This window comes from Taudactylus pleione, unplaced genomic scaffold, assembly GCF_031769625.1.
Source record: "Taudactylus pleione unplaced genomic scaffold, aTauple2 ptg000053l, whole genome shotgun sequence".
NCBI classification, from domain to species: domain Eukaryota; kingdom Metazoa; phylum Chordata; class Amphibia; order Anura; family Myobatrachidae; genus Taudactylus; species Taudactylus pleione.
In genome coordinates this window covers 6,371,799-6,385,168 of record NW_028284455.1, presented here as the reverse complement: position 1 = coordinate 6,385,168, position 13,370 = coordinate 6,371,799, and the positions used below count along the sequence as shown (strand labels likewise).

At 42.3% G+C, this 13,370-nt stretch overlaps 1 protein-coding gene across 4 annotated transcripts in view; it reads left to right on the top strand.

Annotated features, from left to right (window-relative positions):
- PFKP (phosphofructokinase, platelet) overlaps positions 1 to 13,370 on the top strand; it is a 118,516-nt gene that overhangs the window by 68,422 nt on the left and 36,724 nt on the right. For all 4 annotated transcript variants that reach the window (XM_088462716.1, XM_088462714.1, XM_088462713.1 and 1 more), the window contains 4 exons: positions 2,525 to 2,617; positions 5,796 to 5,921; positions 7,733 to 7,797; positions 9,325 to 9,394. In XM_088462716.1, coding sequence (XP_088318842.1) covers positions 2,525 to 2,617; positions 5,796 to 5,921; positions 7,733 to 7,797; positions 9,325 to 9,394 — 354 coding nt within the window. The remainder of the gene's footprint in view (positions 1 to 2,524; positions 2,618 to 5,795; positions 5,922 to 7,732; positions 7,798 to 9,324; positions 9,395 to 13,370) is intronic.

Sequence of the window (13,370 nt, the reverse complement as noted above, 5' to 3'; positions counted from 1 at the left end):
GGCTAGCTTGAAATAGTGGGTGTTTAGAGAGTGTTGAAAAGAATGAAGGTTGAGGGAGACTGTATTCCAGTCCATTCTATAAGTGGGGAGCAGCACTCAGAGTCTTGGAAGCGATTGTGAGAGGTGGCTATTAGAGAGGAGCAGAGGCACAAGCCAGAGTTAGATTTTCTTTAAAGTTGAGTATCTTATGATGAGCTCAGAGATGTGCAAGTGGGAAAAGTTGTATTTTGAGAGTATTTTGAGGATGATGGTGATTAGCATAGAATTGAATTTTAGAGGTAATGGAGAGTCAGTGTAGGGATCCAGTGATGCTCTTGATGTGGAACATTCAGAGAGGATGGTCAGTTTCCCTGTATCTTTAGTGTGATCTGTGGTAGGTATAGGCCAATGAGGGAAAAGCCAGATAGGAGCAGGACATCAATACAAGATATTGTTAGCAAATGTAATTGTTACTAGGGTAGTGTTGAGAATGAGAAAGGATAATATTCAGGCAATGTTTCAAAGGAAGAGGTGATATGACAAGGTGTGAGTGGATGTGTAAGTAAAGCTGAGGATTATCCAAAGGCAGTATGCTTGGGGAAATGGGGAGAGTGTGAAGTTGTCGATGGTGAGGACCATGTGACAATGTATGTATCACTGGGATAAGTTAAAATGATTAGCTCCATTTAAACATGTCAAATGGTGTGGGGACATGCAAGTGGAGAAGGCTGCGATAAAGGAGGAGAAAGGTCAGGGGAGAAGAGGAAGATTTGTGTGTACCCTGCATAGAGGCGATAGTGGAGGCCAAATGATTGCATTAGGTCAGCGAGAGAAAAAGTATAAAGAGAAAGGCAGAGAGCTGAGAACAAAGCCCTGTGAGACCACAAAATATAGAGGGAGTGGAGAAAATGATGTGCCAGAAGTAGAAACACCAATGGAGTGTTTAGATGGGATAAGAGGGTACCCAGAAGATATCAACGTTGCAAGGGCTATATTATTGAAAGGTGTCAAGAAAAAAGGTAGTCAACTCTATTAAGAGAAATCTAGCAGGATATTTAGTGAGAAGTGACCTTTCAACTTAAAGTAGAGTTTTGGTCACTTCGGTGAGAGCATTATCGGTGGAGTGTAGGGGGCAGAAGCCTAATTGCAGAGGGGTTGAATAGAAGTCTAGGAAGAGATTTAGTGAGACATTTTCATTCGCCTTACAGTGGAGTGTTGGTCACCTTGGTGAGAGCATTATCGGTGGAGTGTAGGGGGCAGAAGCCTAATTGAAGAGGGGTTGAATAGAAGTCTAGGAAGAGATTTAGTGAGACGTTTCCCTTCGCCTTACAGTGGAGTGTTGGTCACTTTGGTGAGAACATTATCGGTGAAGTGTAGGGGGCAGAAGCCTAATTGCAGAGGGGTTGAATAGAAGTCTAGGAAGAGATTTAGTGAGACATTTCCCTTCGCCTTACAGTGGAGTGTTGGTCACTTTGGTGAGAGCATTATCGGTGGAGTGTAGGGGACAGAAGCCTAATTGCAGAGGGGTTGAATAGAAGTCTAGGAAGAGATTTAGTGAGACGTTTCCCTTCGCCTTACAGTGGAGTGTTGGTCACTTTGGTGAGAACATTATCGGTGAAGTGTAGGGGGCAGAAGCCTAATTGCAGAGGGGTTGAATAGAAGTCTAGGAAGAGATTTAGTGAGACGTTTCCCTTCGCCTTACAGTGGAGTGTTGGTCACTTTGGTGAGAGCATTATCGGTGGAGTGTAGGGGACAGAAGCCTAATTGCAGAGGGGTTGAATAGAAGTCTAGGAAGAGATTTAGTGAGACGTTTCCCTTCGCCTTACAGTGGAGTGTTGGTCACGTTGGTGAAGTGAAAATCTAGAAAATTTTTGTATGTGTACAGTCACAAGAATAGTTTGGAACCAAAGTGAGGAGAGAAATGTGGTAGTAGTTGGAGAGAGAGTTAGGGTCGAGAGATGGTTTCTTGAGTATAGGAGAGATGAGACCATGTATGAAGATAGAAGGGAAAGTGCCAGTGGAGTGGGACAAGCTAAAGAGGGTAGCTAGTGCAGGCAAGCAATGAGGCAGAGGAAGTGGCGGAGGTGGGAGAGAGGACACTGTGTGTTCTAACATTTGAATGTACATTTCTAATAACTTAAATCTGTAGAATAAACTGCTTGATTTGATAAACCTTTTACTCTAGGAAACAATACTCTATTTCTCTCGAGGAATATACCTGACACAGATTGTCATCATTAACTTAAGCACTGGTTTATAATGACACCATCTGGCTGCCATCAATGAGGAGAATTATGTGTAATCCCCATTCCTTAAGTAGAAGGAGTGCGGTAATGCAGTGTAATTGTTATGTGAATTATGTAACCAGTAAATACAGCATAACAATATCTTTAACTTAAATTACATTAATTACATTTGGAATGTGTCCATACAGACTTATTTGCAGTGTGTTAAACTGTCTGTCAATACCATAATAACACTAATGAAATGTTATGTTTTATGTTGAGTAGTGATCATGAGAACTGAGATATCTATTCTTTTTCAGCTTGTGGTTAGATGCCTGGGGTTTGATACACGAGTGACAATATTGGGCCATGTACAGAGAGGAGGAACACCTTCAGCCTTTGATAGGATTCTAGTACGTTTGTTTGTCCCTATAGTTTACATTTGAAGGTATTTTACATTTACCTCTTGTCAGCCCAGGTTACTGCATTTTGGAAAATCACATTTTTAGTTTTGTAGGAGTTATATGTTACAGGATCTGGACTTATCCAACTTTATGTACACTTTTTTGTTGAAATAAGTGCAAAGGTGTAAATGATACAAAAACACTGTCAGACACCAACTCATGTAGTATCCTGTGCTACCCTGCAATTAATGCTGTGTACACACTGGGCGATATATTGGCTGATCAATTGATCGGTCAATATATTGTGCCTCCGTCGGCCAGTGTGTATAGATGATATGTCTGTGAACGACATCGTTCACAGACATATCGCATTGGCTGTGCTGCACAGTCGATGAACAGATATGTCTGCAGACATATCTGTCCATCGGCAAGTGTCTACGGGTGATCAGCCGATCGCCCGTACACAGGGGTGACGAGAGGGTGAGGGGAGAGGGGCGGTACTAAAAAACCCAGGTCCGGCACCGCTCCCCCCCCCCTCTTAGGTCACAGTAGCCCAGCACACGCTGCTGTGTGCTGGGCTGCACTGGGAGACTGTCCGAGGCTGCTAAAGCAGCAGCCGCAGCAGTCTCCTATGCCAAAGAGGAAAGCGATCACGCTGATCGCACCCCCCATTGGCTCTGCGCTGGGCTGAGGGGCACAAGCGCCCCTCTCCCCAGCGTGCAGCGCCGCAAATGATTTTTTCTGTTTTTCCTGAAGGTGGCGTGGCCACGCCTTCCACGATTAGGCCACACCCCTACCCGCCCCCAGGCTGGCCCGACCCACTGCAGCATGCAGATGATGGTCGTTTAATGTGTATGAATGACCATCATCTGCAGATATATCGCTATAGTGTGTACCCACCTTAAGTTTTATTGTATAAGGAAGACAAATTATTTTAAAAAAATACACATGAATGTTTAGTGTGTAATGATGGAAATTATGGTACTTATGTTAAAGGCTGCAAGCTGCAGCCGCTGCGGAAACTCCTGCGAGTCTTCCCGTATTTTTAAAGCGGCAATCAATATAAAGGCAAAATCAGCTTGCCTAGCTGGCAACACTTTAAAATAGTTTGTTGAAAGTGCTGAACAAGTTTATGGCAAAATTGGACACAGAGCAGGTTGTTTAATGTTTAGCCCAAATGACCAGATCTTAACTTGTATTGCCAGTTGTAAACAGGCTCAATTAAGAAGATAAATAAATCTGTAATAATAAATATAAATATAATTCTTTTTTTCTTATTATTTGTTGGGCGGCCAGTGAACAATCTACTGTATGTTCAGTAACATATATAACATGCTAGGTATTATAATAGAGGCTGTATTATCATATACTGCATTTTATACGCTATGCAGTTTATACGAATATTAAAAATAATCATGTTGTTTTGTGACCATATATAGGGGCCTATTTATCAATGAGTTTTATCACTAATTGTGAATGATAAAACTCATTGATAAATGGGGCCCATAGACACAGGGAACTGGATGACAGAGCAGAGAAGAATGTGAATTCAGGAGAAATATGCCATTCCTTGTAATACATTAGTAAAATCAGTAATGGTCATTTACATGTACAAATATTGCAGCCTGCAATACTACTCTATGCAAGTGTACCTACTGATGCAGCTAACGCATTTCATGGTGTGCACCCACTTTATGATCTTTGGAACATGCCCTGGAAAGTCAGTTTGCACCTAGCTATTGTATATATCTGAAAATGTGCACTGTAGAAAGAGGTCAAAGTCAAACCAACTTACTGTTATTTTGTAACATGTATTTGTTCTGCAGTATTGCTAATGCTGGGCATACACGGCCAGATAAAATGCCTGTCAGACCGACAGACATTTTATCTGGCCGGCTGCCAGCCGCAGATGTCGCCGGCATACATTGCGAGATTTCTCTCACAGTGTATTCGGCAGACATCTGCGCTCCGCCCCCGGGGGAGGAGACATCTCCCTGTTCCTTCCGTAGGAAGGAACACAGGAAATGTCTGTCTGTCGGCCGCGGCTGGGCATACACTGCCCGATGCGGCCGACAGTTTAACGGGAAATATCGCATCGGACGGGCATGCTGGACAATCCGGCATGCCCGACCGAGCAATATTTAACCCTCGGTCACCCCCCCACGCTACAATTATCGGGGCGATCCGCCGATATCAGGCGGATCGCCCCGATAATTGTAGCGTGTATGGCCAGCATTAGTTTAGCTTAATTCATGGGTTAATTAAATCATGAGACATCTACACTTATCAGGTGTAGCTTTTGTGTTTGTTACATTTTTTGAACTGTATCTGGAAATGCTCCTCTCCTCAAAAGTGCAACCAGAAGGTTGACAATACATCCCATTAAAAGTATAGGAACAAAATTGGGATTAACTATATCTAAAATTATGCTTTCCTGGAGAATTTCAGATGGCAGTTCATTAAAAATATATGATGAGACTCAGGGAGAAAACCCCTGCTTTAAAGCTGGTATTACGACCTCTCTAAGGGGTATAATTACAAAAGTGTGGGTTTATAGAAATGGAGGTGTTGCCCCTAGCAACCAATCAGTTTCTAGCTATTATCTTCTAGAAGGTGCTAGATAAATGATAAGTAGAATCTGATTGGTTGCTATGGGCAACATCTCTACTTCTATAAACCCGCACTTCAGTAAATATACCCCATAATCTTATTTTTTCATGGGCCTGATATGTATTTGGTAAGGAATGTCCCTGAGCCAACTATCTTCTGCTATAAGCTGGTGCAAACCCCAATAGACTGGCGGGCATATTCATGTACCCGGGCACAATTGCACAAACATATCACGTTAGGAAAAAGCATTTGTGCTGATGTTTTGTTCTTTTATGGTTCACAAATGCTTCCTAATATTTATATTACTCCAATTAGCTTTTTACATTACAGCTCAACATGTAATAAAAAAACATGATCTAGACTACATTATTACAGGAATCATATTACTATATTAGGATTATTTTTTTGTAATCTTGGACCACGTGTGCAGAAAAGGCCTTCCAGAAAGTGTGACACATGGATAGAACCGAAACTGAAGCCGTTATTAAAATAGGACCCTCTATATTTGAAAAGCTTTAGGATTAGGTCCTTCATGGACGACATTGTAAGAACCCTGTGGCTGTTCTCCTCTTCACAGGCCAGTAGGATGGGAGTGGAATGTGTCCTGGCCTTGCTTGAAGCTACTCCAGAAACCCCTGCCTGTGTGGTATCTCTATGCGGAAACCAAGCAGTGCGTCTGCCTCTCATGGAATGCGTACAGATGGTGAGTTGCTAATCCACTTTAAAGCTGAGCATTCATTATATTAGTGAGCAATGGGAAACAGCCACTGCCTGTATTTAGTTGCAGGACTTGCCAGGCATACCATCACCGTGTCCAGTTTCAATGCACTTCTACTCCACATTCATACTCTGCCCAAATATCTTATCAAGAGGCTTTGATCTAGTTCTCAGTAAAGTTCCTTGATGTCTAATAAAGTTCCTATTGATTTTAAAAATTAAGTGTGTTATTTACTGTATGTTTAGCTTGGAATCCACAAGTCATAACTTAAATTACTGTCCATGGTTTTTCTGTGGAAGTGACATTGCAGGGCATATTAAGGGATCTGTGCATTAAGGGTTCATACACAAGATCACCATTGTGGTTCATCCATGATTCTGTGGGGTAAATTTACTAAAGTGCAGGTTTTTAGAAGTGGAGATGTTGCCCATAGCAACCAATCAGCTTCTACCTATTATCATGTAGAAGGTGCTCAATGATAAATAGAATCTGACTGGTTGCTATGGGCCATCTCCACTTCTATAAACTCTCACTTTAGTAAATATACCCCTGTTTGTCTATCTTGCCCTTATATGACTTTCAGATAGAGATAAGCAAATATTTTCAGCAAGTTTCTGCGCATGTTACTATCTTGCTGATGGTGAATGAATTGAAAAAGTTTGATTGATTTTTTTTTTACTTGTTACAAATTGTCTTCTAAAATGTCATTGCCAACAGCAAAATATAAAAATAAAGTCAAAGTTAATATTAAATTGAAATAAATGACTGCTTATACCATATATTTGTGAATTGATACCTGAAAATCAAACTATTGACCAAACCTTCAATCTGTTCGGTATTCCCCATTTTAGCGAGAACTTTTATTACTTAGCAGATCTGTCTAGGTAGTGTGCTTTGGTGATTTTATTTAGAATATTATTAAAACTGCATCAAGTTGAACTAATTTATGTTAGATATGCAGGTAATAGCTATGTTCCTTACATGCGGTTAAATCAAGAAATGGATAAAGAGGTTTCCACCGTATTACACTCCGCTGTTGGGTTGGGTACGGGATGCCGACACTCAGGATCACAGCGGTCATAATCCCGACGCCGGCATCCTGACAGGGTTAGGATACCGTCACTTGTCGGTCAGTATCCTCACCCTCCCTCTCTCCCTACCCTAACCCTCCCTCCCTTGTTCCTAAACCTAACCTCCCCCTCCCCGCACCCTAAAGCTAACCCTCCCCCCTTAGTGCCTAAACCTAACCTCCCCCTCTCTGCACCCTAAACCTAACCTCCCCCTCTCTGCACCCTAAACCTAACCCTCCCCCCTTAGCGCCTAACCCTAACCCTCCCCCTAGTGTCTAATCCTAGCTCTCCCCCTAGCCCTACCCCCAACCCCAGTACTTGCTGTCGGGATGCCGGTGCTGGGATTCTGATCCCAACTGTCAGGATTTTGAGGGATCCCCCTCCTTTATATTTAATGCATTTCTTGCTGAGTTTTATTCCCCTTAGTATGATCGTCTGTGTTTTCTGACAATCCAGCATTAACCACTTTATGTATTAGTCACTACATATACTATATCTTTTATTGTTGATCATTTTTTAAGAACTGCAGAAGAGCATAATATTGCAATAGTAACATTTCCAGCACATTTGTAACCATTGCAAGAATAAATGATAATGTTATAATATCATCTACCAGCAAGTATACCATTACAGTAACACAATACAGTAATACAATAACATGGCTGACAAACACATAAATAGAAAGCGTGCACATGGCTGAATGTTCTATTTTTTTTTTTTTTAAAGACTCAAGAAGTACAGAAGGCGATGGATGAACGGAGATTTCTGGATGCTGTAAGGCTGCGTGGAAGGTACAGATCATATTATATTTTTACTGTTTTATTTATTGTTCGAATTTCTATGATAGTCTATGATATTAATAGTACATAAAACTTGTCGTTCCTCTTGGTAAGAGTATAGTACTTTGCAATATGTAACGGTCTGCATTGAAGCTGAGGAAACCAGATTATTTGTAGTGTTCCTATTTATTGTGCTTTCCAGATATAACAATCTGGCTCATAATGAGCAGCGATGGTCAGTGTGCCAATTGTTATGGCTTGTGCACCCCACTTCAGTCCCCCGGGGTGTAACTATCTCTTTAATGCTGGGAGAGGGTAGAGCACTGTTCTACGGGGTATAGAAAAAGGATTAGTAATTAATTTCAGTTGTGTTCTTTAAGTTGTGCTAACGTATGAAAAGCCATAAAACTTGTAATTCTACTATTGTTTCCTGAGAAATCTATCCTAAGGCCATCTGACAACTCCAGCGGATGTAAAATTGGATATCTTTACTTGAAATCAAAATTTGTAGTGGACCAAATGAATCTGTGATAACAGAAAGGAAACAAGTGATCCCTCATAGCTAACTGTGTTTTGTCCCCACTGACAGCTATACATTCCAGGGGGGGACTATAAAAATATATGTCACTTTTATGTGCGTCCTGTTAGAATTCTAATAATAATGATGACAGTTTGCAAGGCGTATCTTCAGTGAAATCTCTCTGCGCATGCCTAGAGAGTAGATGTGCACACATGCATTCTAGGCAGAATTGCGTATTTCTGGAGCTTCCATCTGCCTGCAGCTGGAGAAGCGGAAATAGGTAGGGAACGGTACAGGCCAAATACCATTTGGTGATAATGGTCGCCCGCACTAGCAAAGCACTTCTGATTACCTGATTGTAAATTCACAGTTCACACTGATAAGTGCTTTCTTTGTTGCAACTTGCTCTGGCATATATTATGCTTCTGTGTACATATTATAGATGTCTGTGCAATGTCTAAGAGGCTTTTGAAGTGTTATTGATGCCTACTAAAATTAACACATGTGTATTTTGCAAGCAAAACAAATGGTTAAAAACATGGGCATAGGTGTATGTTACATATGCCAGGTGTAACTTGGGTGCCTCTGCTACTGGTGCTGAACCTTCCCACACCTTATGATGTGTATGACCAGCATATACTGTAGGTGTAAATACGCTGTATTTACGTGCAGCTATTTTGAGCATAAATTATGGCTAATTTGCCACCAGTTCTGCATAGGCCCATATTGTATTTGCTTGTTATTTGTTTACCCATATAGCGTTGCTGCTTTCACACTGGGCTAGCCTACACTAGCAGTTTGCCATCACCATGCAATCTCCTGTATGATCAAATGATACAGCCTAGACCTTAATGTTTTGGTCTCCGCTATCACAGAGTCTGCTGATAAGACAGAGGAGAGTCGTGTTTCTGAAATGTAATTTTTTTTAACTTGTGCTGCAACTTTTTCCAGATACCTATAGGAACAAAAGCCCTAACTTATATTAGTTATACAACAGGTTTTTTCTGTTCATGTTTTAGGAGTTTCGAGAACAACCTCAACACTTACAAACTCCTCTCTCATAAGAAAAATATATCTGAACTTCCTAAGGTAATGACTTCCCTGAAATCCTCTGTCACTCCTGATGCTACTGCGTCATCTACAGTAGTAATACAGTTTTCATTAATTAATTACACTTGCATAATACACTGTTTTTTGTTCAATTTGCACTATATTTGCATCAGTTACAGAACTTTGGACAAAGCTTGGTTAAAATCACAGCAATTAAACCTCAGCAATAAGTCAGTATAGGCATGATTGTCAAAAAGTGATTCATTCTTTTCACAAATTTGAATTTCCTGTATAATCAAAATAAATAAATAATGAATAATGAATTTTTTAAAATCATAAATAAGAGTGTTAAGCCCACATACTAGACGATATTATGCACGATCGGGCCGATTTTGACGCATTGGAATGACAGGTCGTGCATAATATGTGCAAATCGTGAGTGTCCACGATCCGCGGCATATCGTTCAGTGTTTATGCGTGAACGATATGTCGTTTGGACCCGCACGATGCCGACGACTCTTGCATGCACGAATCAGGGAGATCCGTGATGCAAGCATCAAGACACAGATGCATGGACGCATCAGTGAGATCCGTCCATGCATCTGTGTAAAAAAATTAATACAAGTGTAAAAATTAAAAAAAACAGCGTGCCCACCCAAAGCACAACCAGCCCTGGGCTTTTCACAGCCAGTCCTGGTTGTGAAAATACAGGGGAAAAATGACATAAGAGTCCGCTGTATTTAGCTCAATCATCAACGGGCTTTTCAGAGCCAGTCCTGGTGGTCAAAATACAGGGGACAAAAGACGGAGGAGTACCCTGTATTTAGCACAACCAGCAATGGCCTCAGCCGAGCCAGTCCAGGCTTTGGAAATACAGGGGACAAAAAGCGTAGGGGTCCCCTGTATTATCCATAACCAGCACCGAGCTCTTTCTAGCGGGGTAGTAATGCCATAGCCTGGGGAACTCTTTCTCTGGGTCCCCCGGCCAAAGCACTACCCCTGACCACTAGTCAGCCCAAGCCAGGGATCCATGGGGAGGTGGGTAACCCCCCCAATAAAGGGGTCCACCTCTCCAGGGCACTCCAGGCCTAGGCTGCTAGGTGGGTGCTGGATTGTTAGTGTAAAATGTGGTGCAAAGTTAAATTAAATAATATTGTCTTATGCAGTAGAACTACAGGTCCCAGCAAGCCTCCCCTGCATCCTGGTACTTGGAGAACTACAAGTACTAGCATGCGGGCCACTAACAGGCTCGCTGGTACCTTTAGTTCACCTGCAAAAGAAATATTAAAATTACACAGGGCCTGACTCAGACCTGCTCGCTAGTGCTGTGCACTCGCAAGCAGCCCGATGGTTTGCGAATGCGCATGCGCACGCTTCGTTCTGCACGTGCGTGAACTATTCTGTGCGACCGCATGCCGCTCGCTCGCCCAGCAAAGACAGCCCAGTGAAATGATTGACAGGAGAGGCCGTTTGTGGGTGGTAACAGGGGTAGGACACTAATAATGGGGGTGTGGAGGTGCGGACGCAGGCGTGCCTGGGTGTTTCAACGCCGTTTTTAAGGCATGCATAATTAACTGGCAGCATCATAGTACACGTCACCTGCCTGCTTTTTACTTTGAAGTCCTTGCAGTGCTTGTGGCAGGGTAAGGCAACCACAAGCGTTGCGTTAGCTTCCGATGGTGCTCGATGTACCAATGTTTTAATACACTTCCTGGAGATGACGTGTGCAAGTGGGCGTCTCAACATACGCCAATGGGTGTCTGTATACACAGAGCGATCGCTCGCAAAGCCAAAGTGGGTGTGCTTATGCATTGGCGAGCGATTGCTTCCCATGTCGTCACTTTGACAAATTTGCATACGCTGGATGCGAGCGATCGCATCTAGCGAGCGGGTCTGAATCAGGCCCACAGTACACACACACCGTGAAAGTACAATTTTGTTACACTTATTATGTTTCAACAATTTTTATTTTCTGATGATCACGTGGGGTAAAGGAGTATAACTCATTATTGTGAGTGAGTTTTAGTGGTGTGGAGGTAATGAGGATATATAGTTAATGATAGAGAGCGCAAGGTACAGCAGAGTGAGGAGTGATGCATGGAGCTAACGCGATTCAGAATTTGTCAGGTTTTGATCGTTTCTGGAATTTTAAATCAATTTCTGAGCAGATCTCAAAGAATTCTCCTTTGGGACATATTTGATCAAATGGAGTGCTGGAAATTGTAATGTTATTTTTAACAATATTTTATTAAATAAATAAGTAAATACATTTAAAAAGGAATTGCATTTTCATTATAAATATCTCCCTTTCTTCAATGCTTTTCTGTATGAACCAAGCATAGGAAAATTGGGAATTGATTTGGTAAAAACAGTCCTTTATGGAACAGTCAGTTGTATCGCTGCATGTTCTAGAGCAATATGATTTACAGAGATGTAGGGTAACTGCAGATCATCAACTGGCATATAATATTAATATAATATCACCTCTAGTCATTCCTGGAGAAATCCAAGACAATAATATACTGCTTTTATTATCATATTGCAATTAGTACATTGTATGCATTTCTTTGCACCAGTCTACTTCATCTCTAGAACTACTGTGGCCATACAGCATATTGGGGGAGTTGTATCAAGGCTTAGAGATAAAGGACCTTATTCAGAGTCAGTCTCGAGCGCCGATGCGCTCGTAACCAATTCGATGGTTAGGCCTGCGCACGTGCAGCGGCCGCACTGCGCATGCGCAAGCCCAGGATCGACAGAGGAACTCTGTCGCTCCGGAGCTCGCTACCAAAGGGGCGGCTGTCTATGTTGATCGACAGCTGCCCCCGTTTGGTAGGCGGGCCGGGGGTAGGGTTTCCAAAACGGCCGCACTGACATCATCAGTGATGTCAGTGGGGAGCTTCATGCTCCATCAGAGCAGAAAGCTCCCTGGGGCTTACGAGTGCCCAGACCCAACCTTAGGGTCTGGTCGTAAGCCCCAATGGTCGCGATGGTGATCACCATCGCAACCATGAACCTGGTTGGTCGTTAAGCTGTGGGTGGTAACCCACAGCTTAACGATCAACAAGGAGGTGGCCGTCCAGGATGCAAGCGGCCGCCCTGATTCAGATTGACCGCTTGCATCTAACGACTGCCTCTGAATGAGGGCCAAAGTACCAACAAATCAGCTTCTGTCTGCAATTTTACAGGCTGTGTTTGAAAAATGACAGCTAGGAGCTTATTGGTTGGTACTTTATCTCTCTGCAAGGTGTGATACATCTCCCCAATAGGTTTATATACTGTGCAAATCTTTTTACCACTGTATACACAACTTACTGTACTGGAGTATTCCATGGGTCAATATTTGTTTATAATGTGTGTGAGTATTCACTGAATATAGAAATAAATTGCTAATGGACTACTAACACATAACGAATAATGATTTTCCCTTCTTCCTGACAGGATAACACCCATTTTGGTGTACGTAATTATGTGCTTCAAGCTTAAAACTGGTCAACATTTCTATATAATATGCTTTATTACTGCATGTGGAATATCTTGCGTGAAGTTGTACAGCTTGCACTTGTCCTTCTTATGCATGAGCAAAGTATACCTTAGTCTTATCGCTACTTCCCATTCAGCCATGTAACTCTTTAACTGCTGCTGATCACAGATAAACTAACATATTTACTGCCTTCTTATATGCTGTCTGTGCTGTCAGGTGAGAGTGTTACATACATTACCAACCAAGGCATATGCAGTATGCCCCCTTATTGATAATAAAGGATAACTTTCACTAGAAATAAGGAAAATTACAAATAGTAAAGTCCAAAGCTGGGTACTCACCTGTGCAATCAGCGGCTGATCGGGTAAAGCTGGGTACACACCTGGGCAATCAGCGACTGATCGGGTAAAGCTGGGTACACACCTGTACAATCAGTGGCTGATTGGGTAAAGCTGGGTACACACCTGTACAATCAGTGGCTGATCGGGTAAAGCTGGTACACATCTGTACAATCAGCGGCTGATCGGGTAA